General features: G+C 45.8%; 1 protein-coding gene across 1 annotated transcript in view; it reads right to left on the bottom strand.

Moving 5' to 3' along the window:
- LOC120917891 (ninjurin-2-like) overlaps nucleotides 1-25,317 on the bottom strand; it is a 55,324-nt gene extending 30,007 nt beyond the window's left edge. Inside the window, exons 1-3 of the mRNA XM_040329479.1 lie at nucleotides 25,242-25,317; nucleotides 24,951-25,069; nucleotides 14,856-15,008 (exon numbers count right to left, since the gene is read on the bottom strand). Of these exons, the coding sequence (XP_040185413.1) occupies nucleotides 14,856-15,008; nucleotides 24,951-25,067 (270 nt within the window). The 5' untranslated portion in view covers nucleotides 25,068-25,069; nucleotides 25,242-25,317. The remainder of the gene's footprint in view (nucleotides 1-14,855; nucleotides 15,009-24,950; nucleotides 25,070-25,241) is intronic.
- Between the last annotated feature and the right edge of the window lie 838 nt (nucleotides 25,318-26,155).

Genomic DNA, 26,155 nt, shown 5'->3' with positions numbered 1-26,155 from the left:
CATGGGTCATTCCGTTACAGTAACATACATTTTTTTTTGGGGGGGTTGACATCCACTTTAAGACCAGAAGAGCTTTTAGATGTTTATTTGGGCTCTGGCTGTATGGCCATGTTGGAGTATACCAGCTCTTGTTGGACATCTTCTTTTAGGAGATCACAGATCTGTTTTTATTATTATCTCAGTCTGTAGAGTGTTATTTTATTAGTACGTTTTCATATCAAATTAACGTTTTTTTCCGCTAGCTGCCAGGAATGCGCCGAATGTTTTGACAAGAAAGGACGGTCAGATCACAAAATCATAGCCAAATGCAGCTGGAAGACGAGGCATTAATTTTTATGTAAAGTACATATATACAGTCTCCTCCATCTCCTTCATCATGCCTGTTTTCTTTTCTTTAGATGAAACATGTATAGACAAGCAAATTAGTCGAGTGCACTAAATCAAAGTGGCAGCGCGGTTCCAAATGCGTGTGGCTTAAAGACTAAATAGCACAAGAGAAAAAAAAAACTAAAAAAAAAAAATGATACTGTGTAGAGCATTAAGCCAGGATCGGAGGATGGGGTGCCATCTGTTATTAGCAGCCACAATACATATTAGGCTTGACAGAGGAAAATCAAATATTATATGCACTTATGGAATAAGGAAACCACAGTGTAAGAGAGATTTGTCTTCGTCTTGGACAGGATGGGAAGAAGACGGTGGGGACTAGGGCAAGATAGTGAAAAGATAGTAAATGGTATATTAGAGAAACAAGGGAAACGTGTTGTGACAAGGGTGACAAGATGCCTTCACTGTAATAAGGGAGATATTGGAGGAACATGGGGCTAGATTCACATAGAGTTAGGCCGGCGTATCAGTAGATATGCCGACCTAACTCGGAATCTGCGCCGACCTAAGTTTAAGTGTATTCTCAAACAGAGATACACTTAAACCTATCTAAGTTACGACGGCTTGCGCCGTCCTATCTTAGGGTGCAATATTTAGGCTGACCGCTAGGTGGCGCTTCCATTGCGGTCGGCGTAGAATATGTAAATCACTAGATACGCCTATTCACGAACGTACGCCCGGCCGACGCAGTACAGATACGCCGTTTAAGTAACGCATTATCAGGCCTAAAGATATTCCATCAAATAGCTGGAATAGTAAAGTTAAGTATGGCCGCCGTTGCCGCGTCGAAATTCGAAAATTTTACCTCGTTTGCGTAAGTCGTCCGTGAATAGGGATTTACGTCATTTACGTCCACGTCGAGACCAATAGGCCCGTGGGGCGTACGTTGCCGCAATGCACACTGGGATATGTAGGCGGACGGCGAATGCGCCGTTCCAAAAAAACGTCAATCACGTCAGGTCAAACAAAATTAACATTAAACACGCCCCCTCAGCCTATTTTGAATTAGGCTCCCTTACGCCCGCCCGCTTTAGGCTACGCCGCCGTAACTTAGCAGGCAAGTACTATGTGAATCATGTACTTGCCTCGCTAACTTACGGCGGCGTAGTGTAAAGACGATACACTACGCCGCCGCAAAGTTAGGGCGGGCTATGTGAATCTAGCCCATGGACAACAATGGTTAAAAGATGGCTTAAATTTTGTAGGTGAGATATTAGAGGGACACGGGTAACACAGTCACAAGATGCCTTCACTGTAATAAGGGAGATATTGGAGGAACATGGACAACATAGTGCCAACTGCCAAGATAGCTTCAATGTAGTCAGGAACATGGACACCATAGTGCCAACTGCCAAGATAGCTTCAATGTAGTCAGGAACATGGACAACATAGTGCCAACTGCCAAGATAGCTTCAATGTAGTCAGGAACATGGACAACATAGTGCCAACTGCCAAGATAGCTTCAATGTAGTCAGGAACATGGACAACATAGTGCCAACTGCCAAGATAGCTTCAATGTTGTCAGGAACATGGACACCATAGTGCTAACTGCCAAGATAGCTTCAATGTAGTCAGGAACATGGACAACATAGTGCCAACTGCCAAGATAGCTTTAATGTAGTCAGGAACATGGACAACATAGTGCCAACTGCCAAGATAGCTTCAATGTAGTCAGGAACTTGGACAGCATAGTGCCAACTGCCAAGATAGCTTTAATGTAGTCAGGAACATGGACAACATAGTGCCAACTGCCAAGATAGCTTCAATGTAGTCAGGAACATGGACAACATAGTGCCAACTGCCAATATAGCTTCAATGTAGTCAGGAACATGGACAACATGGTGAAAAGATGGCTTCAAATTTGTAGGTGATATATTCGAGGGACACGGGTAGCACAGTGACCAGATGGCTTCATCGCACTAAGGAAGATATTAGAAGGGCATGGGCAACATAGTGACAAGATGGCTTCCATGTATTTAGGAAGATACTAGAAGGACACCGGCAACATGGGGACTAGGGATGAGCCCAAATTCGAAAGCCGTTTAAAAGTATACGGGAGAAATCAAAAGTGCTAATTAAAGGCTTATATTTACGTCGGCAGAATACCAAAGACAGGCATAAGTATGTACAGGTCCGTCCCCTTTAAGATGCCGCCGTGTGGTCGCTATCTCAGACCGTGGGTCCCGCGGGGAGATGCTTATGTAAACAAGCATCTCCCCGCTCTCTGCCGATTGACAATGACACTGATCTCCACTCCGTGTAATCAGCCTCACCAGCGCCCATCAAATGAAGCCTACCAGTGCCCATCAATGCAGCCTCACCAGCGCCCATCAAATGAAGCCTACCAGCGCTTATCAATGCAGCCCACCAGAGCCCATTTAATGCAGCCTACCAGTGCCCATCAATGCAGCCTCACCAGTGCCCATCAAATGAAGCTTCACCAGCACCCATGAAATGCAGCCTCACCAGCGCCCATCAAATGCAGCCTCACCAGTGCCCATCAAATGCAGCCTCACCAGCGCCTTTCAATGAATGTTTGCTTGCTTCCATTCATTCAGGAGTCAGGACACAGACACAGCCCTCCGCCGCCACTGTGCCTCTGACACTATGTGCGAACGGAGCGGCGGCTGCCTGCTGATGCTGAGACTTAGTTGTTTGCTGCAGAGAGAAGAGAGTAGAAACACCAGTGGCCGGGCACCCTGGCAGCAGTGAGCCCTAGACGGCTGCCTATTTTGCCCAGTGGTAGCACCGGCCCTGTCCGTCCCTACCTAGACCAAGCCCTGCTGTGCAGGGGAGTACAGGAAGCTAAAACAAAGACAGTTTCAGATCTTTACACTAGCTGTATTTTTTTCCCCCTCTGACCTCACAGACTTCACTGGGGTAGATTCAGGTAGATTTGCGCAGTTTTTACGGAGGCGCAGCGCACCGTTTTGCTGCTGCGCCTCCGCAAATTACCTGCGCTACCCTTGATTCACCCGGCGTAAGCGCGCGCAATTTAAATGATCCCGTAGGGGGCGGGAATCATTTAAATTAGGCGCGTTCCCGCGCCGAGCGTAGGGCGCATGCTCCGGCGGGAAACTTTCCCGACGTGCATTGCGGCAAATGACGTCGCAAGGACGTCATTTGCTTCAAAGTGAACGTGAATGGCGTCCAGCGCCATTCACAAATTCACTTACGCAAACGACGTAAAATTTAAACTTCTCGACGCGGGAACGACGGGTATACGTAGCATTGGCTGCCCCTGCTATTAGCAGGAGCAGCCTTACGCGAAACCCGACGGATGGAAACGACGTAAACTGCGTACGCAGGGCTCGTGTAAGGTTGTGAATCGGCGTTAGTATCTAGCGGCCATCGTAAGAATGCAGCCTGCGATACGATGGCATAAGAAGCCTTATGCCATTCATATCTTAGGCTGCAGTCGGCGTATCGAGGTTCCTGAATCAGGAGCATTCGATATGCCGGGGCAAGTAAGCAATTGCGCTGCGTCACTATGGTGACGCAGGCGCAATTGCTCTTTGAATCTACCCCATTGTTTTTATTGATAAGTGCCCGGAGTTCTGCCTAATTAATCAAAATGACCGCCGCAAGAACAAATTTATACTTACACCGTTACATTAATCTGAGCGCTGACGGGCGCCTGTTACTTTATGTAATTAGTGAAGTCCTGGTGTACGCAATGTTCTCCGTAATGGGTTCCCGGTAAAGTTTTATCTACGCTTCAATAGGCAGGAACTGTAGAATGGCAAAAACGCCAAAAAAAAAAAAAAAGGAGTAAAAAAAAAAAATAACTGCTGTCCGTAAATATTATCAAACGTTAAGCCCGTCAATAGAAATGCGTTTCTGATTTTGAGGGATCGTTCTTTTTTTTTTCCTGGGCAGGCAAACACTCCATCAGCCGGCTCTCCTCTTTAATGACGGCAAAGATTTAAAATTCCAATTGGGTACCAATATAACGGGCGTTTTATGGCAATGAAAGCGCAATCTATCTCTGGAAGGGTTTGGCAGACTGGAAATGAATGGAGGGGTCTCATGATATAATTCTTCGCAAAATTGAGTAACAGATTTTAATGTCCCATCTAAAGTCATTACACTATGTAACTATTATATTTACTGTCATTAACGCAAGCTCTATTTATGGCTAATTACATTAGCGCGGTGCCAGGGTGCCCTTTTTAATTTCACTGAGATTCCTTAAGTACGCCGACATAATTGATTTTGTAGTAAACCGGAATAATAAAATAGTCCCCCCCCCCCCCCCAACTTTAAAGCAAAATCTTTGTTTTATACTTTGGAACTGAGCTGTCTATCTACAGTGGGACCTCGGGTTGCGAGTAACGCGATTTACGAGCGTTTCGCATTACGAGTTTTTTTTTTTTTTAATCCTGACTCGCTTTGCGAACGTTGTCTCGCAAGGAGAGCAGGATTCAAACCTCTGGGGTGTGCAGTACAGCATTTGGACAGAGGTGCGGGGGCACCGGTGACGCTTGGAGACACTCAGAGCCGCTCTGAGACACTCGGAAAAACTCTGTTCCCGAGTGTCTCCGCGTGTCTCCGAGTGGTCTATGAGTGTCTCCCAGTGTTTCTGAGTGGCTCTTGTGCCACCGCACCTCTGGCCACATGCGGTACAGTATAGACAAGCAGTGTCTGTGGAATGGATTACCTGAGTTTCCATTATTTCCTATGGGGAAACTCGCTTTGATATAAGAGTGCTTTTGATTACATGCATTCTTCTAGAACAAATTATGCTTGTAATCCAAGGTATTACTGTATCTATCTATCTACCTATCTATCCCCTAAGAAGACCTCTGTCCCATTAGAAAAGATGGCGAGTTGGGGGCTGACTAGGTGAATGGAGCTCTGACAGTCTCCCATGGGAGGTAAGTACCGTTCCATCGTTCTTCGCTCACATCTACTTTTGCAAAGATGAAAAAATAGTTGTCTTTTCACGTATCCCTTCCGATGATGCGCTAGTGATGAGTTGTTAATGAATCTGTTAATAGCTTTGTGGTAATTAACAAGTGTTCTTAAGTGAGAACATTTAGAAGAGGCAAGAGATACATTTAACATGAGGTGGGCTCTGGGTTCTGATTGTGCGGCGTGAGAAAGACGGAACGCGCCAAACCGTACAGAGCGGTGGTTTTTAACCGCTTCCCGACCGAACGTTTACGTCGACATAATGGCATGGCTGCGCAAATGGGCATATTATATATATATATATATATATATATATATATATATATATATATATATATATATGTCCTCTTTCAATTGCAAGCTGTGTGGTCGCGTGCACGCTAACCGTGTTGCGCGGTCATGCGACGCGCCATCAACAAGGCGCTGCTACAGTCAGCTGACTTGGTGGCACCAAAAGGCAAAACTTGCATCCGGAAACACAACTCCAGCTGGTTTAATGACCAGCTGACGTTGCTAAAGCAACAGCGTAGAAGAGCAGAAGCGGCGTGGAAAAGGAGCTCTTCAGATAAAAACCACACTATTTACAAGACAATAACAAAGAAATACCACAAAGAAATCTTCACGGCCAAAAAAAAAAATCACTTCTCCAACATCATCGCAAATGCCCTAAACCGCCCCCGCGAACTCTTCAAGCTGGTTTCGCAGTCTATGAATCCAGCTTGTTTAGAGGCCCCCAATTCTGATTCACAAGAATTTTGCAACGAATTATCGGACTATTTCATTAATAAAATTGAAAAAATCCGTGAAAGCATTCAGCAAAATGGAATCGTCACTAACCCTTCCCCAAATCCCAAACCAAATACCCACTTAAATCCGCCACGACTACTAAAATTCACTCTAAAACCCATCTCCATCAATGCCACTAAAAACATCATCGGGACTCTGCGTAACAGCACATCGCCCAATGACATCATCCCCACTAAACTGCTGAAAGAAAGTGCCGATATATTGGCACCAGCTATCACGCAGCTCATAAACCAATCATTTAAGGAGGACACGGTGCCCCCCTTGCTGAAACAAGGTACAATAAAACCAATCCTAAAAAAAAACTCCCTTGACCCCAAAGACCCAAACAACCGGAGGCCCATAACAGGTCTAAATGTTTTCTCCAAGGTAATGGAGAAAGCAGTTGTACAACAGCTGCAACTGCATTTAGACACCCATAAATTACTGGACACGTTTCAATCAGGCTTCCGTCCGGGTTACGGAACAGAAACGGCGCTGCTCAAAATATGGGATGACGCTTTAGATGCCGCAGACGAAGGAGAATCTTGTCTCCTGATCCTGCTGGACTTAAGCGCGGCTTTTGACACTGTAGATAGGGTTGCCACCTCATCCCTTTAAAACAGAACACATATGAGTTACACAGGTTCTGTGGCTGATTAAGGTGGTAATTGAACTCAAGTGGTGCCTTATCTAAATTAAATCAGCCACAGAACCTGTGTAATTCATATGTGTTCTGTTTTAAAGGGATGAGGTGGCAACCCTAACTGTAGACCATGGACTACTACTAGCTAGGCTAGCTGAAGTGGCCGGAGTCACGGAAGGTGATTTACCCTGGTTCTCCTCCTTCTTGGAAAACCGATCACAAACAGTGAAACTGGGATCTTTCACTTCTGAAAAACGTAAGTAATGCACAGAAATATACTGCATTAAATGTGCAGTAACACACAGAAAAATATAGCATTAAATGGCACATAACACACTGAAATATAGAACGTTAAACATGCACTAATGCACAGAAATATACTGCGTTAAACGTGTACTAATGCACAGAAATATACTGCGTTAAACGTGTACTAATGCACAGAAATATACTGCTTTAAACGTGCAGTAACGCACAGAAATAGACCCCTGATATTTCACCAAAGCTCCCTAATGGGGCTCCTAAAATAAAAAAAAGGATCAAAAATAAAAACTACTGACACCGTCCACCACTCTGCTGACACCATCAGTATACTGTATATACACATGCACACACATGCAAATATGTTTGATCTTTGGGGTGCACACCCTAATGCAGTAAGCTGCTCACGCCTATGACTAGAGATATGCGGGGGACACGTTGGGTTTATAATTCATGAGTAGCTGGGTATGTAGAAGCTGTCAGCCCAGTGAATGCCAAAACAATATAAGAACGTACTAGTTGGCCGGTGATCTGCCAAGCTTGTTCCAGCTATGGTATTTGTTCCTCTTAACAGCTGATGATCAGCTGTTACGTTCAGCTATTTCCGTAGCCTGCTACTGCGCATGCCCGGAGTCTGCGCAGTCGGTTGTGGAACTTCTCAGATGGTCATCTTCTCCCCTCCTCCTCCCTCCCTGAGGCAGCTATGGGGCCTCCCCCGCCCGGGTGCTCGCTGACTGGTGCCCTGGATGGGCCGCTCTATTGTCAGTCAGTGAGCTCCTCCTGCTTCGTCAGCCCCATAGAGCCGCACACAGCCCCCCACCTCTCCGATGCCCAGGGATCCCGCATGCCGCGGACACAAAAAGCGCCGCGTGCACGCCTCTCAGCAGCTAGCTGACGATTCCGCCGGTGATCTGCCGAGCTGTGTTCCTCTTAACAGCTGACGATCAGCTGTTTCGTTCGGCTATTTCCGTAGCCTGCCCATAGCCTATTACTGCGCATGCCCGGAGTCTGCGCAGTTGGGTGTGGAACTTCCCATATGGTGGAACAAGGATGTTAAAGCGGGGGTTCACCCTTAGAGGGCACTTTTTCCCCTTAGATTCCTGCTCGTTTTCTCTAGGGGAATCGGCTATTTGTTTTAAAATATGAGCTGTACTTACCCGTTTACGAGATGCATCTTCTCCGCCGCTTCCGGGTATGGGCTGCGGGAATGGGCGTTCCTTCTTGATTGACAGTCTTCCGAGAGGCTTCCGACGGTCGCATCCATCGCGTCACGATTTTCCGAAAGAAGCCGAACGTCGGTGCGCAGGCGCAGTATAGAGCCGCACCGACGTTCGGCTTCTTTCGGCTACGAGTGACGCGATGGATGCGACCGTCGGAAGCCTCTCGGAAGACTGTCAATCAAGAAGGAACGCCCGCTCCCGAAGACCCATACCCGGAAGTGACGGAAGAAAATGCCTCTCGAAAACGGGTAAGTACGGATCATATTTTAATACAAATAGCCGATTCCCCTAGACACAACGAGCAGGAATCTAAGGGGAGAAAATTTTTTTTTTAATAAATGGGTGAACTCCCGCTTTAAGTCACCGGCCAACTGTACAAGATGAATTCCGAGACGAAAACAAGAGACGCTGATCGGGCAGACTGTATCCAGGTGTGCCGAATTGCAAAACGATCTACACCCCTAACTGACATAGTCCAAGAGGACCTGCCACCGCTCGCTCCTCCAGGGCCGTAGCGTTAATCTTAATTTAAGTTTTTATTTAGCCAGCACACACCATTACGCATTTGCTATTTGCACGGCTAGTCGCATCTAAAGACTCCGAGAAATATCTAGTTGCTAAATCATGCCCATGGGGAACAATGAGTAGATTATTTCAATGTACTTATGCCTTTCCACTAAGCCTTTCTAATTGTTTCTGCATTATGAGTACATGTGTAGAACCGGCAATCAACCATTGTCTAATTATGGAGTGAACTGTAAGTGATTTAGAACCCTCGCTTGATAACCTGTGTCATTTTACGTTCAAGCGCAGTAAATTCCCTTCCCCGCCACGACTGATTGAAGTGTTTATTTTACAGGCGGAGGGGACGATAGGCGGAAATCAGATGGTGGGATCAACTTATGTAGGTTTATTTGGTGGCACAATCAAATGTCTGGCTTCATCACCGATGGAAAATTATTTAGGAGATGCTACATTTTTATGCACTGCTATAAAACATGCTTTATGTTTTTATAGCTTGCCATTACAACAGCTCTCGTGAAATTACTTCTTTTTTTTTTCTCATTGCGTAGTGCCATGAAGATTTCCATGTTGTGCCGTGCAAATGTAGAGAGTCGAGATGACAGCTGGATTGTCAAGAAATTCTGAAAATGACAAACCAGTCTTTTCCAATAAACCAATGCAAACAGTAAACCCCTAGAAATGACATACTGTAGCTGTCTGGCTACAGCACAATAAGAAGGATTTTGATTTACAGCAGTTAGGCCAAATGAGAAATGTTCTCCAACTGGCTACTGATACTTTATCTCAAGCCCTGTACACACGGGCCAGAATCTCATCAGGAAAAAAAAACATTTAGGTAGATTCACAAAGAGTTAGGCCGGCTTATCTACAGATAAGCCGACCTAACTCTGAATCTAAGCCGACCTATGTTTAAGTGTATTCTCTTAGGCCCCGTACACATGAGAGGATATCCGCTGGAAACGGTCCGCCGGACCGTTTCTAGCGGATAAATCCTCTGGCGGATTTGGATCTGATGGCTGTACACACCATCAGATCGAAATCCGCGCGGAATACATCCGCGGTGGCGTGTCGCGCCGTCGCCGCGACGATGACGCGGCGACGTGCGTGCCGCTGGAAGGTAAATACTTCAACGCATGCGTCGAATCATTACGACGCATGCGAGGGTGGGGAGCGGACAGACTGATCCTGTGAGTCTGTACAGACGACTGGATTCCAGCGGATAGATTTTGTAGCATGCTACAAAATTTTTATCCGCTGGGAATCCGTCGGCTGGATTTTTATCCGCCGGGAAATGTCCGCTCGGACGTACAGACGACCGGATCTATCTGCTGGAACTGATCCGCGGATCAATCCCAGAGGATAGATCCGGTCGTCTGTACGAGGCCTAACAGAGATACACTTAAACATATCTAAGATAGGACGGCTTGCGCCGTCCTATCTTAGATTGCAATGTTTTGGCTTACCGTTAGGTGGCGCTTCCATAGATTATGTAAATGAGCATTTACGACGATTCCCGAACGGACGCCAGCCCGCCGCACTCGATTAACGTCGTTTCCGTAAGCGATAGGCCGCCTAAAGTTATTCCACCTATGAGGTGGAATAACAATGTTAAGTATGGCCGCCGTTCCCGCCGTGAGGTTCGAATTTTTTACGTCGTTTGCGCAAGTCGTCCGCGAATCGGAATTTACGTCGTTTATGTACACGTCGAAATCAATAGGTCCGTACGGCCTACTTAGCCGCAATGCGCACTGGGAAATGTAGTCGCCCGGCGCATGCGCAGTGTCAAAAAACGTCAGAAAACGTGAGGTCAAGCCTCATTTCCATACAACACGCCCCCCTCCAAGTCATTTGAATTAGGCGCGCTTACGCCCGCTCGTTTTAGGCTACGCCGCCGAAAATTAGCAGGTAAGTGGTTTAAGAATCACTACTGGCCTAACTAATTTATGGCGGTGTAGCCTAAAAAGACTAGGCTAGGCCGCCCTAAAGTTAGGCGCCCCTACGTGAATCTACCTTATTGTTTTTCCTGACGAGATTCTTGGCAAGAATCTCCTGCCGGCCGAGTGTACAGACACTCCATTCAAAAGAACCGCCGTTCTTTTGAATGGCACGAACGCGGTGACGTCATCGACTACGACGAGCATGCGCTCGTCACATTCGATGCCGTCGCCGCCATCTTGCTACACCCTACCTATGCCTCGGAAGCTACGTCAAAGTCATTTCGAGCATGCACAGGTTTCCATGGAGAGGTAAGTATACACACGCTCGGGTTTCTCGGCAGGAAAACACTGCCGAGAATCTCACGACGAGAAAATAGAGAACATGGCCCGGATTCACAAAGCACTTGCGCCAACGTATCTCGAGATACGCCGCGTAAGTGCAAATATGCGCCGTCGTATCTATGCGCCGGACTCAGAAACTAAGATACGCCTGAAAATAGGCTTCATCCAACCAATGTAACTTGCCTACGCCGGCGTAGAGTGGGCGCATATTTACGCTGGACGTATTTGGCTCTCCCATTGATTTTTCTCGATATTTTCTGCATATTCAATTGCTCATGTACTGTCCTCATACTAGCCAATTTGCACCAAAAACATATCTGAAGTATATAATTTAGGAATAATTAGGGGCACAAAGATGGGAGGGGGTTTGAGGAATGTTGGGTTGTGGTTTTCAAGGTTTGAAAGGTTTGCAATGCAAATGTACGTAATTCTTTGACAGCTGCCCAGGCCCTTTGTATTCTTCACATGCATTGCTCTAGGCCAACAATTTTTTGCTGCTTATGACACTATATCCGTATGGTAATTCTTCACTTCAAAGGTGCATTGCTAAAGTTCGATCAATAAATCTAGTCTTAAAAAGTCAGTGGGAAATTATTCAATTTGACAGCAAAAAAGAAAAAAAGATGAGCAGTTCACACAACTGTCCATGGCCAGTATAAAACGTAACTTTTATTTAGGAGTTAGGAATGAAAATGTATCTTTAAAGGGTTAGTTCACCTTTATCAAATAATACCCTACACAGTCCCTAAATACCATTACCTAACCCTAAACTAATCAGCTTTAAAAAATACTGTATGTTTTATTGGTATTTCCATATCTCTAAACCATCTTTACAATAAGTGAAGCCCAGAGGCGGTTCTAGGCTTTGTGCGGCCTTAGGCAAAACTTGACATGGGGTCCCACTCACGCCCATGATGGCAAAAATAATTCAAGGACAAGAGCCTCTTCCCCACAACCCTGGCCGGTGGTTGTGGGGGGTCTGCAGGCAGGGGGCTTACTGGAATCTAAAAGCCCACTTTAACAAGGCGGTCTCCAGATCCTGCTCTTTAATAACTAAGGGGCGGGGGCCACCCGGTGATGTCACCTGGTGAACCCGCCCCCTTGTGACGTCATTGACTGAGGGCATGCTGGGTCATTGACATCACAAGGGGTGGAGTCACCGATATTCACTGGTTGTTAGGGATGCTGGCTCCTGAGTCAGGGCTCTAAACACTGCCTGAGCACAGCAGCGTTAAGGTCCCCTGTCCCTCAAAACTGGGGTAATGCATTGGGCAAGTTAGGCGGCCCCGAGGCCTCTGTGAGTGCGAGGCCTTAAGCGACCGCCTAATTTGCCTAATTAAAGAGTGAAGCCTGCCCCAAGACCGCCTTACAGTTTTTCAAGCACTGTACTCCACATTATCACTTGGCAACATTCGTCCATCAACTGCCTAAAAATCATATAAAGAGGACGTTGGCAGAAACCGATGGTTAAATCCTGTTCAATCTTTGGGGGAATCTTTTGGTGGAATATAATTGTAACAGGAGTGACTTTTGGGCACAGATTGAGCCAGGAGATGGGGGACACATGTTGGATTGTTTTGGCGTGGACAGTGATCTACAGTATATTCCTTAATGCCTGCAAAGAATATTCTATGACTCATCTCTCTGTGAAGACTGTTAACATGTTAAATGAGGCTGGCTCTTGAAAAGCCTTCCATTGTGTGAGGCTGTTGAGATGCTAATTAAGACTGCTTCTGTGGATTGAAACTAAGAGTCAGACTGGCTCCTAGACCCTCTCATTATGTATACTGTGTTTATGTGTGGAATGTACTTGTCGGAGACGCAACGTCTGGGGGATAATTAACTCTGAATATCATTATGTAAAAGAATGTGATTGAAGCCCCTCATGGTGTGATGAGGGGGGGGGGGACAGTTTGATTGTTCCTGTACATTCTGTGACCTGTTGTACTGCATATAAACAAGCTAAGAAGCCATTAAAAGCCAGTTCATATTTTGACGCAGTAACAGAGCTTGTCAGTCTCGTTATTGAGGGAATTCTTATGGAATGGATCGGGTCTGCCTGTTGGTTGGAGTGTCGATAAGCTGTCTTGGATGGGATGGAAGGTCGTAAACGGTGGTGACCGTTACAATAATTATTGGGCTGCTTACTCCTCAATGTAAATTATCTTCCTTATGTGAGGAAAGCAATAATGGTTTCTCCATAAAAAGGGCCCACAACCCAAGTCCCCATATTGGTTTTGTTTTTTGTCCACCTGTGTGCGACCTGATATCATGCATGCACAGGTGACATTTTACATTATATTATATTGCTTTTGTTTAATATGTGTATGATATATTATTAATTTTTGTTTCTTTTTTATTTACACCAACAGTTGGATAATTTCTGTTTCTACAAATACAATAAAAGTGCCTTTGGGCGAAACTGTTGAAAATATGGACGCCACATCACTCTGTATATGGATATAGCATTTCATCGTCACTTGTTAGGTAGTAGGTGTAAACCTACGACTTTGAATGAACTGTATCCATTACTTTTAGAAAGTTGTTATCAATAAATACTTTTCTATTTTTTTACATGTTCTCTTTTGAGTGAGTTTTCGTATTTAGCACCCTTAAAATCCCATATCCTGTACATTAACTAATTTCTAATTCAGGGATTTTGGTGCCATATAGTTTATGATTACTTTCATGCTGGTTTCTGACCACTTCTATTGACTCCAAGTCCCAATATGTTTCACTGCAACTTCATCAGAAGAAAAGGAAAATATAGGTGCAAAACAAAATGTAGAGTGGACTCCAGTGGAGATAAAAGAAAAAAAAACAAAATTTTGACCCTCAGTCCTCAGCAGGTCCTACATTTCAAGGGGGTATTGACTATTGGATGAGATTACACAGTCTGCAATGTGTACCTATATCAACACGGGAGCAATACACATTAGAAATAAAACTTCTTTGGGCACAATGCCACATAGACATAGGCAATTTTATATTCTTTCAGCCTATTACCATATATTCGAGTATAAGCCGACCCGAATATAAGCCGAGGCACCTAATTTTACCACAAAACAACTGGGAAAACGTATTGACTTGAGTATGAGCCTATGGTGTCAATGTGCATGCCTCACTGTGCCCATGCCTCACTGTGTCCATGCCTCACTGTGCCCATGCCTCACTGTTTCCATGCCTCACTGTGCCCATGCCTCACTGTGCCCATGCCTCACTGTGCCCATGCCTCACTGTGTCCATGCCTCACTGTGTCCATGACTAGACTGACGTTAAACATGTGAGTCTATGGAAGGGGTGCCCAGCTTTTGAAAAATCAATGCTCTCCAGCCGTAGGTCCCCCAGACAACAAACTTTGCACACTTGTAGAGGAAGAGTGTGGGGTGCAGGGGACCTACGACCGGCCAATACCGGGTCCCCAAATTCTGGGAGATCAGGCGCAAAAAGGTAAATGGAGTAGAGGAGAAATGGGGCTACATGTGTGCCAAGTTCCAGTTCCAGAGGACCTACGACCGGCCCGTACCGGGTCCCCAAAGTCACCGAAGAAATGACTGTTTAACATGGGAGTCTATGGAAGGGGTGCCCGACTTTGAAAAATCGGTGCTCCCCGGCCGTGGGTCCCTCCGGACAACAAACTTTTCACACTTGTAGAGGAAGAGTGTGGGGTCCAGTGGAACTACAGCCGGCCAGTACAGGGTTCCCAAATTCCAGGAGATGAGGCCCAAAAAGGTGACTCGAGTATAAGCTGAGGGGGGCATTTTCAGCACCAAAAAAATGTATATATACAGTAATCTCGAAATTGTAAACGTTACTTAAAACAGACCATCAAAAAAGACTTACCAGTAGTGTAATGAGGAAATAGTAGAATGGCGTATCGGGCCCTTGCTGGAGCAAATGTTTCATTTGGGAGGCATTGGCTGTGAAGAGCGCCATATCCAGGAAACCCTGGGCCAGCGTCTTTGTCCTGGCGAAGGTATTGATGTTCCGTATCACCTGCAAGGATATCAGTGGGTTACACCAAGCGCCCGCCAGTAATTCAAGCTGAAGTCTATTTCTTATATTAGCAGAAGCTTTTGTACCCCGAGGTAGTTCATCATGTAAAAGCTTCACCAGCTGTTGTGTTCAAGTTGCGGAGATATATGGCGGCTCGGGGGACCCTGAACAATGCCAGGTGACTGAAGGGGAGTTGTTTCCGAACAGACCTTCAACGCCTTGTTTTATGGAAGGCACAGCGGCATCACTACTTGTGAGACTGTGATATATCCCAGGCCTTGTGTTCCGTTCTCGAAACTTGTACTATATTTTTTTGTCTGTTCAGGGAGGAAATAGATGTAACCACTAAGGAGATGTTCAGAATCAATCTTTCTGCAGGTAAAAAGCAAACGCTTAAGACGCTAGGACAATGTAGTCTTTTACTCCACCGAATGTCCTACTCAACAAATTAAAGGTACACCAGTCAAACGTTAAACTGTAAAGTCAAAACTTTTTTTTTTTTTATAAGTTTTGCATAGAACAAGTTTAATACCCCTATCCGGTGTGTATTGCTATCTGTATCTAGGGCTGTCTTTAAGGCAGGGCAAAATGGGCAGCTGCCCTGGGGAGCCACGTCGCAATTGTCAGTTAAAGCGACGCAGTGTCGAATCGCAAAAAAGTTTCCCGGTCACTGGGCAGCCAAATCCTCCGGGGCTGAAGTGGTTGATGGATGTAATAGTGTGCAGGGACGGGGACTTGGGACTCTATTTACAGCAACTTTTTTATATATTTTTTGGTGGAAAGTGTGTATATAACACCCCTGTGTATAAATGGTATTACTGTGATAATAAAGTGGAGGAATTTCTATCAGCTTTGCATCAGGACTAAGAATTTTTTAATTGCACCTCTATCACTCTCCTGTGCTTCACTTAGCAAGTAACTCTGACCTCCCATCTGAAAATGCGCTAATTATTCCGCCGTGGTAATAAGCAAAATCTGAATTCGCAATGGGGAAAAAAATGAATATTTCAAGAAGCTGTACAATGTGAGATGTGAGAACAAGAGTTGTGATACTTAACAGTTTACAGAGCTGATTACTATTATTCAAAAAAGATGATGGCATCCGCACATGATATGAAAAGGCCTACAAGTCAAATTTTGTCGGTATTTTAGCTTTTTTGTTAAAATAAATAAATATCTGAGATCAATAATACCTTGTTTTTGTATGATTATATATGGTGTTATAATACTGCACTTACAACATAACCATTTAACCACTTAATCCCCGGACCAATATGCAGGTAAAGGACCGGGCCCCTTTTTGCGATTCGGCACTACGCCGCTTTAACTGACAATTGCGCGGTCGTGCGACGTGGCTCCCAAACAAAATTGACGTCCTTTTTTTCCCACAAATAGAGCTTTCTTTTGGTGGTATTTGATCACCTCTGCGGTTTTTATTTTTTGCGCTATAAACAAAAATAGAGCGACATTTTTGAAAAAAATGCAATATTTTTTGCTATAATAAATATCCCCAAAAAAGATATAAAAAAACGTTTTTTTTTCCTCAGTTTAGACCGATACGTATTCTTCTACCTATTTTTGGTAAAAAAAATCGTAATAAGCGTTTAACGATTGGTTTGCGCAAAATTTATAGCGTTTACAAAAAAGGGGAAAGTTTCATGGCATTTTAATTAATAATTTTTTTTTTACTACTAATGGCGGCGATCAGCGTTTTTTTCGGTGACTGTGACATTATGGCGGACACATCGGACAATTTTGACACATTTTTGGGACCATTGGCATTTTCACAGCGAAAAGTGCTATAAAAATGAACTGTTTAAAAAAAAATGACAATTGCAGTTTAGGAGTTAACCACTAGGGGGCGCTGTAGTGGTTATGTGTGACCTCATGTGCGTTTATAACTGTAGGGGGGCAGGGCTGGACTTGTGACATCACTGATCGTCTTTCCCTATATCAGGGAACAGACGATCAGTGCCACTGCCACTGTGAAGCTGTGTTTACACTCACCTCTCCCCGTTCTTCAGCACGTGTGACCGATCGCAGGACCCCGGCGGCAATCGGGTCCGCGGGTCCCGCGGCCACAGTCACGGAGCTTCGGACAGGGTCGCGGGCGCTCGCACGCGACCCATGGCTGGGCACTTAAAGAGGACGTACAGGTACGTGATTGTGCCCAGCCGTGCCATTCTGCCGACGTATATGTGCAGGAGGCGTTCCTTAAGTGATTAACCGTAATCAGCCTTTAATTTTTTTTTTACCAATTATTCCGACTGTGGTTGACATAGACCAGGGGTGCCCAAACTTGTCAGTGCTCTTGTCAGTTGCCAGCGGAGAGAGCAAGCGGGATGGGGAACCGCAGCACCCGCTACACGAGCTCCGCCTCTGAAAACAGACAAGGAGGAGGGAGGGGAGCACTTTGGAGCTTCGGTGCCCCCACCTCTGCGGCGCCCGGGTGCGGAGCACCCCGTGCACTCTGCCTAGGATCGGCCCTGATAGTAATAATAATCCTCAAACCTGAAACTTCAAAGTTCCCAATTTTTGGTAAAAGAGCGAATTATTTGTGAGCAGTGGGGACGACACTTCCGGCTTCTTTAGCGGCTCAATGCGCAGCCCAGTTCTGCTTTCTCCAGCGGCTTTTGTCGCTCTCTTTAAAATTGACATCAAAGCCCCATCAGCCATATTTATATGGGAAATTAAATTCATATCTGTTGCCGGCTAAACCTCTTTTTATTTATTTTTTCCCTTTAATTTACCCCCACGCTTTAAATAAATTCTATGTCACTCCACTGTACATTTTTATTTTATTTATTTTTTTCAAATTTCCATTTCAAGAGCGCGACGCTCTGCATCAAAAAAGTTTCGCTTAGAAGTGACTTTTTTTCCCCCGAATAAATCTGACGAATGTGACAAAATAATTATTTGAAGCTATTGTTATGCGCAACACAAAGATACCTGGCATCATAAATAAGCATTAAAAATGGCTCCGGCTTCTAAGTGATTACCATCATTTTGCATAATGTATTTTTTTTCTTCCCCGCCGCCATTGACTTGCCGGGATTGAAAAAGGGGGCCGGAGATGTAATCGCGAGGAGCCGCTGAACGCTCTATACGTTGAATCACTCCTGTAAGAAAGATGAAGCCGCGGCCGTTGGAAGCTTTATGAAAACTGCGCGGGGTTGTGTTTAATGTGATCCCGGCGTCATTTATTAAAAGGGATTGCGGCAGGCAATTTTGTATCCCGGGGACTGCCTGCTACCCTTTATTATAGACTGGATTATTAAAGAATAATCGCTTTATATGGTGACAGATTGCGAGGCGCCAAAGAGAGACAGTCACCATCTGAACATTCAGCCTGGCACATGGTACTGATGTCTGAACTAGGGATGCACCCATACCATCTATTTATTATTTTACGGGTGCCAATACTTTTTTTTATAAGTACCGTATATACTCGAGTATAAGCCGACCCGAAAATAAGCTGTGAAAACGTATTGACTCCAGTATAAGCCTAGAGTGTCCATCTGCATGCCTCACTGTGTCCATGTGCATGCCTCACTGTGTCCATGTGCATGCCTCACTGTGCCCATGCCTCACTGTGTCCATGCCTCACTGTGCCCATGCCTCCTCACTGTGCCCATGCCTCACTGTGTCCATGCCTCACTGTGCCCATCCCTCACTATGTAATGCCTCACTGTGCCTCACTGTGTCTATGCCTCACTCTGGCCATGCCTCACTGTGCCCATGTGCATGCCTTACTGTGTCCATGTACATGCCTCACTGTGTCCATGTGCATGCCTCACTGTGTCCATCCCTCACTATGTAATGCCTCACTGTGCCTCACTGTGTCTATGCCTCACTGTGGCCATGCCTCACTGTGCCCATGTGCATGCCTCACTGTGTCCATGTGCATGCCTCACTGTGTCCATGCCTCACTGTGCCCATGCCTCACTGTGCCCATGCCTCACTGTGTCCATCCCTCACTATGTAATGCCTCACTGTGCCTCACTGTTCCCATGCCTCACTGTGCCCATGCTTCACTGTGCCCATGGCTCACTGCGCCTCACTGTGCCCATGCCTCACTGTGCCCATGCCTCACTGTGTCCATGACTAGACTTACATTTGCAAACAGAAAAATTCTCCTGCGCTCTGGTATTTCCTGCTATAGGGTAACGTGGTCCAATTACAGGGTATATTCAGCGGTCTTGCAGCCCTCCTCAGAATCATGGGAATTCACAAGGCTAAAAAAGAGAAAAGAAAGGAGGGCGCACCGACCTAGTGTGATACCGTATAAAAGGGGTTTTATTACATATATTAAAATAAGAAAGCCAGTATGGTGGCCTGAGTTTATGGGAGGAGCCCGGAGGGTATTTAAGCGGCCCACTCACACATGCTCTTTGTCGGTTCAGTGTGCGGTACTACACGTCACTGGGCCGACTCTTCCCAGCTCACCTCATGTCCGTGAATCTGCCCATTCAATCGCATTCGACACCCTCCCACCCAGGGCCGCTGTTAGGAATCATGGGGCCCCGTGCAGCCTACCAGACAGGCCCCCCCCCCCCCCACACACACCCGGCGGTATTCTATACAATTTTTTCACAAAAAAAAAAATTCTTAATGGACACACATGCCACCCCGATTCCCCCTCCTAGTACAAATCTTCCCGGCCTGCACAATTCCCCCAATCCCTCCTATTTGCCCCAAATTCCCTCATCGGCTCCTGGTACACAATCACCCGCATCTTCCCTCCCAGCACAAATCTTCTTTCTTCAATCCCTCTCCTAGGATACATTCCCACAAATCCCTCCTCCTAGCTCAACCTCCTCTCGGGGCAGGGGAAGGAGCTCAGCGGCGGCTGGCCAGGTTCATTATCCCTCCATGTCTCTCACCCAGCAGCTAAAAGCTGGCGGGAGAGGGGGGAAAAACCTGGGTGAGAGACACGGAGGGCATTGTTCTCCACCAGCCCTCCTGCTGTCTGGGCCCCTCTGTGTGCCGGGGCCCCCTACAGGAGGGCTGGTGGGGCCCCCCCTATCAGCGGCCCTGCTCCCACCCTTCCCTTTTTCAGGGCACTTCTCAGCATATCCTTGTTCAATAAACTACCCATTACTTACCTTGGGTATGCCCCCTTTTCTTGGCATACTGACCAGACCACCAAGGCCCACTTCAGGTCTATTTATGTTGTAAGTCTTGTCGCGTGTTTATGTGATCCACATCACTCCCGGTCAGAGGGTAACGACCATAAACAATGGTTATACTCACAAAATGAGTTGTAAACAGCGCTTTGACAAACAGTACAACTGGTATACAGCAACGCCAGAAGAACACGGTGACAATACGGATCAAGTGGTATCTGACCGGTGGTCGGTGTGCCCTCCTTTCTTTTCTCTTTTTTAGACTTACATTTAACATTGGAGTATATAGAAGGAGGAAAACTTCCTGACTGAGTGACGCGGGAGGTCATATAACGGTCTTGTGCTGCTGGGGACTGTTCTAAAGTTGCAGACAACAATAAAATGTTGCTAATTCATTCTCTATCTCATTCAAGCTTCATTTATTTAACAACACATTACAAAGTGATAATCCCGACACTTTTCCATTGCGTGAAAACAGCGATGGTAATGTGTGGCTGTGTGTGACAGGTCCTCTTGAAGCGCAGGGTGGCGCGTCCTGGGAAAAGTCTGTGGTCGCCTCGATGCTAATGGCGTATTTACGCCGCTGGCCGGGGGCCTGGGGCAGTCTATCATCTCCACTGAACTGTGCCTGGGATGAGATGATGGAAGCAGGCCCGGGGGCAGAGATATTTATATACCAATAAACCCGACTACAATCTGTTCTTTGTTTAATGTAAACTAACCGGCGGGGAGAAGAGCGCTAATGCACAATGAGCCGATTACTGGAATGTACTCTGCGCTTTATGTACTTCCAAGTGTCATTTCACCGCATACCGGCCTTTCCAGAGACTTCTGCACACTGCTGTCCGGTGACGCCGTCATGTGACCCAACTTACGCCACAGGTGCAAGGCTTTCCAAACCTGACCGGGGGAAGTTTGAATTGGGAATCAACCTGCACATGGTTTCCTACACACCAGCTGAAATATCAGCTAAGGCTAGCAGTCGGAGTGCTTGTATTGCAGTGGATGGTGTCAGTAGGTCAGTGGATGGTGTCAGTAGGTCAGTGGATGGTGTCAGTAGGGCAGTGGATGGTGTCAGTAGGTCAGTGGATGGTGTCAGTAGGTCAGTGGATGGTGTCAGTAGGGCAGTGGATGGTGTCAGTAGAGCAGTGGATGATGTCAGTAGGGCAGTGGATGGTGTCAGTAGGGAAGTGGATGGTGTCAGTAGGGAAGTGGATGGTGTCAGTAGGGAAGTGGATGGTGTCAGTTGGACAGAGGAAGGTGTCCATATTCTATTAATTGTATTATTATTATATTTTTTTAATTTTACAATATTATTTGTATTACTTTTTTTTACAATTTTATAGGAGCCCGGTTGAGGTGCTTTGGTCAAATATCAGGAGTCTAAACAGCCCCTGATATTTCACTTTTGAGACAAAGAATGGGACTGAGGACGAGAATCCCTTTCTCCGCAGCCTCAGTGCACTGGACAGTGGATGAATGGGAAGTCTCTGTGCTACCGTGCTTCCTGTTCATTTACAAACTGAAGCATGTTGAACACAGTTGATAAAGGAGCAATCTGTACCAATCACTCACTCACTGTGTTCATTCAGAAAAGGAAATTACATATTTACCAGCCCCTTCCCCCGTTCTCCATTCTGAAAAATCCCCTGGTGTGCCTGCAGCAGCTAGTGGGTGAGTAGAGGAGGAAAGCCGGCAGCACTGGGGGAGGGGGGAGAAGGGCCTGGGCAGCAGGGGTAATCATTGCACACATGTCTAAAGTCTAAAATAAAATAAGATGTATAATGAAATCAGAAATGTTTTAGAGGAGCCAAAGAGGGATAAATACAGTATAAGCAGATCAAACTTTAGTTTTAAAATATTAATAATTATTTCATTTTTTGCAGATCCTCATTTGAGTCGTATTAATGAAATATGTCGCTATAGGAGCTTCTATCAGAAGTACAGAGGAACAGCTTGTTACTGGGCGGCGGCGCTCTTGGACCGATGACCCGGCGATGACACATCGGAACAATTAGGTCTATTGTAGATTAAACTTTGATGAAAGCGACAAGGTTAAAGCTTTCCATAGACCTTTCCTGTCACATGGAATTATCGCAAATCTTTGCTAATTCACTTCTCTGAGGGTCACCGATGCATCTACAGAGTGACGGGGATTCCTTTCCGCTAGAACTCATCTGATCCTTCCATAGGAAATGTTCCTTTTTAATTAGTTAATTAAAATTTCCTCCAACTGATTCCCATTTCCATTATACACAATGGCCCAGATTCACATACATTGGCGCATATTTATGCCGGCGTAGCGTATCTTTTTTAGGCTACGCCGGCGCAGCGCGGAGAGGCATGCACTGCATTCACAAAGCCATGCTCACCAAGATGAGCCAGCGTAGCGTATTTTCGAAGGCGCGGGCCAGCGTAAGTGTAAGTGGGTGTGACCCCATGCAAATGATGGTCCGAGCCTGGCGCAGTGGTTTACGCCCAGTATATCGCAAACGGCGCATGCGCCGTGACATGGACGTATGTCCCGTACCCCTCTGCGCATGCTCACAACTATGCCCGGCATAACCCCTAAGATACGCCGTCCCACCGCCTACGCCCAGAGCATAAATACGCCCAGACATGCGCCCGTCGAGCGCAAAAGTACACCAGCAGCTTATCTTCCGTGGTGCAGGTACTTTTGTATTCTAAGTGATGTCTGCTCCTGTGACTGAGAGGGAAAGGAGGAAAAATGTTTTTTCGCCTCAGAGGGCGATCCTGATCTCTGCCATCTCAAGGTACGATGTGTACCTCCATGGCGCTCAGAGTGGCATGACCAGTAAGGGCAGGAAGGAAGAGATCCTCCAGGAGGTCACCCTGGAGGCCAATGCCATTGGCCATGAGAGAAGGACCACCAAGGACATCTCAAAGAAAATCAATGACCTGCGTCCTCAGGTCAGAGCTAAGCTGGCCAAGGTGAGGAGGTACGCCAGGGGCACGGGAGGTGGACCAGCCAGTACTGTCAGACTGACTGCCGATGAGGAGGTGATCGCCAGATGTCTGGAGAGGGAGCAAGTGGAGGGCCTGGAGGGCTTTGACTCCGTGACTCGTGAATCGGCGTATCTCCCTCATTTGTAGATTTGAATACAAAATCAATGGGAGCGGCAAATGCGTCCAGCGTAAATATGTGCCCAGGATACGCCGGCGTAGACAAGTTACGTCGGTCGGATGGAGCCTATTTTCAGGCGTATCTAGTTTTGTCGAGATACGTCGGCGCAAGTGCCTTGTGAATCCGGGCCTATCTATCTATCTATCTATCTATCTATCTATCTATCTACCCTAAAGAATACAATGGCGGTCATTGCAACTTTTTATCTCACACAGTATTTGCGCAGCAATTTTTTAAACGTGTTTCATGCTTAAAAAAACAAACAAAACTGTAAAGTTAACCCAATTTTTTTGCATAATGTGAAAGATAAAGTTACACCGAGTAAATAGACACCTAACATGTCACGCTTCAAAATTGCACACGCTCGTGGAATGGCGCCAAAACTTCGGTACTTAAAAATCCCCATAGGCGACGCTTACATTTTTTTTACTGGCTACATTATTTGAGTTACAGAGGAGGTCTAGGGCTAGAATTAATGAATTATTGATCTCGCTCTAACGTTCGCAGCGTCACCTCACATGTGTGGTTTGAACAACGCTAGGCTGGGAAGCCTAAAATAATAATAACATTTTAAAAAAATAAGATCACCGCTTCACAGCCGAGGCGGCGCCATTTTTTTGAATGCAGAGGCCAGGCGTGACGTCATAACATCACGCCCGGCCTCCGACGATCATAGAGACTCCGGCGACCATCTGGTCCGCCAGAAATCTCTGTGATCATCATCCGGGGCCGGCGGATCCCGCCTCCGTCTCACCGATCTCACAGGTGAGTCGGTAGAAGCACCGGAGGACGGCGGAAGGAGGGGGACGTCCCCTTCTGCTGCCCCGTAAGAACGATTAACCGCCGGAACAGCCGCTATGATCGTTCTTATGGTGCAGGGAATCGCCGGCTGAAACCGGCATTATCTGAGTGATGCCTGTAGCTGCACCCATCATTCAGATATCCCACCACAAAGCCCAGGACGTCATATGACGTACCCTGGGTGCCAAGTGGTTAATGCAAAACGAATCCATTAAAGTGGAGTTTTTCATCCATTAAATCAGTAGTTTTAAAAAAATGTCATTAGTCCTTTAAGAAAAAAAAATGTTTTTTTAGATGCCTTCAAAGTGTTGTTGCTAGGCAGAATAGTTAATCTTCCCACTTCCTGCACCTAGGCGCATAAGCTTCCTAACCTACACCGCACAGACTCCTGGGAATGTAGTGGGTGTAAATTTTCCAGGAGTCTGTGCACTCCCCAGTCTCAAAGAATCATGTGACTTGGACAGTACAGGTGCTGAAACCTGATCTGAAACCTAATACACTGCTTGTGCAGCACTGAGCAAGTGCGAGATGTGCAAGGCTGAAATCCAGGAAGTCATACAGTCTGGCTTCATGATGCCCACACTTAAGATGGCCCCAGTCAATTTCTATTTTATAAAGTGTCTAAATGCTGTAACAACCTAACAAAACGGACCTTAGTTTACAGACTAACTTTACTAGAATACATTAAGCTTGTGTATTACAGGGGTATTTATATTTAAAAAGTGAAATTGTGGCCGGAACTCCGCTTTAAAACTTAATTCACAAAGCTTTAACACAAGGATAAGGATCATTTTTTTAACCACATGACTCTCCTTTTCGAAATCCCATCGCCGTTCATTAAAAAATACAAATGAGGAAGTTTCCACTTACATTAATCGGGATTTCATCGCGAGGACCTGGTTGGAAAAGCGGATCTTCGTCGCTGGACTCGCGGCTGTCATCTTCGGAAAGTCTCCTGTGCATCGCTCGGTGAAAAATTGAGGTCATGGCTACGACAAAAAAAAAAAAAAGAACAATAAAAAAAAAAAAAGATGAGAACTAAAAAAAATAAAGTCTTGGGAAGTTCAGCAGGTAGCTGTTTGTTGTGCTGGATGCGCAGAGTAATAAAACGCACTCAATCTAGGTCGATTCACACTCAGTATTACACCCACGATCTCTCACCTTGCCTTTCAGCTCTGTTTCAGCTGAATTCTGCCTTCTCGTTGTATCGGCTGTGTGATTCCACTTTTTTTTTTTTTTTTTGGCTTTATTCACAGTGGCTGCGTGCTGATGCTGTCATGTTCTGGCTGTTTCTGCTTTTAGCTGTATAGTACATTTCAACTTACAGAAAAAAAAACAAAAAAAAACTATTAAGGGTTTTGTTTACCGATCTCTAAAGGGGGTCAAAGCAGCCCTACACTACTGTATAGTAAACGCCAAAACATTTAGCTTAGTGTATTACATTTTTATTTATTTTATTGTATTTTTCCTTTGTGAGTTTTCTTTTTTCTTATACACTTTTAGCCAGATTCAGTAAGAGTTAGGCCGGCGTATCAGTAGATACGCCGACCTAACTCTGAATTTGCGCTGTCCTAAGTTTAAGTGTATTCTCAAACAGAGATACACTTAAACCTATCTAAGATACGACGGCTTGCGCCGTCCTATCTTAGGGTGCAATATTGAGGCTGGCCGCTAGGTGGCGCTTCCATTGCGGTCGGCGTAGAAGATGTAAATCACTAGATACGCCTATTCACGAAGGCGCGCCCAGCCGACGCAGTACAGATACGCCGTTTACGCAACGCATTATCAGGCCTAAAGATATTCCATCAAATAGCTGGAATAGTAATGTTATGGCCGCCGTTCCCGCGTCGAAATTCGAAAATTTTACGTCGTTTGCGTAAGTCGTCCGTGAATAGTGATTTACGTCATTTACGTCCACGTCGAAACCAATAGGCCCGTGCGGCGTACGTTTCCGCAATGCACACTGGGATATGTAGGCGGGCGGTGCATGCGGCGTTACAAAAAAACGTCAATCACGTCAGGTCAAAAAAATTTACATTAAACACGCCCCCTCGGCCTATTTTGAATTAGGTGCC

The sequence above is a fragment of the Rana temporaria genome, chromosome 11, assembly GCF_905171775.1.
Source record: "Rana temporaria chromosome 11, aRanTem1.1, whole genome shotgun sequence".
Taxonomy (NCBI): Eukaryota; Metazoa; Chordata; class Amphibia; order Anura; family Ranidae; genus Rana; species Rana temporaria.
This window is presented reverse-complemented; position numbering and strand designations above follow the sequence as displayed.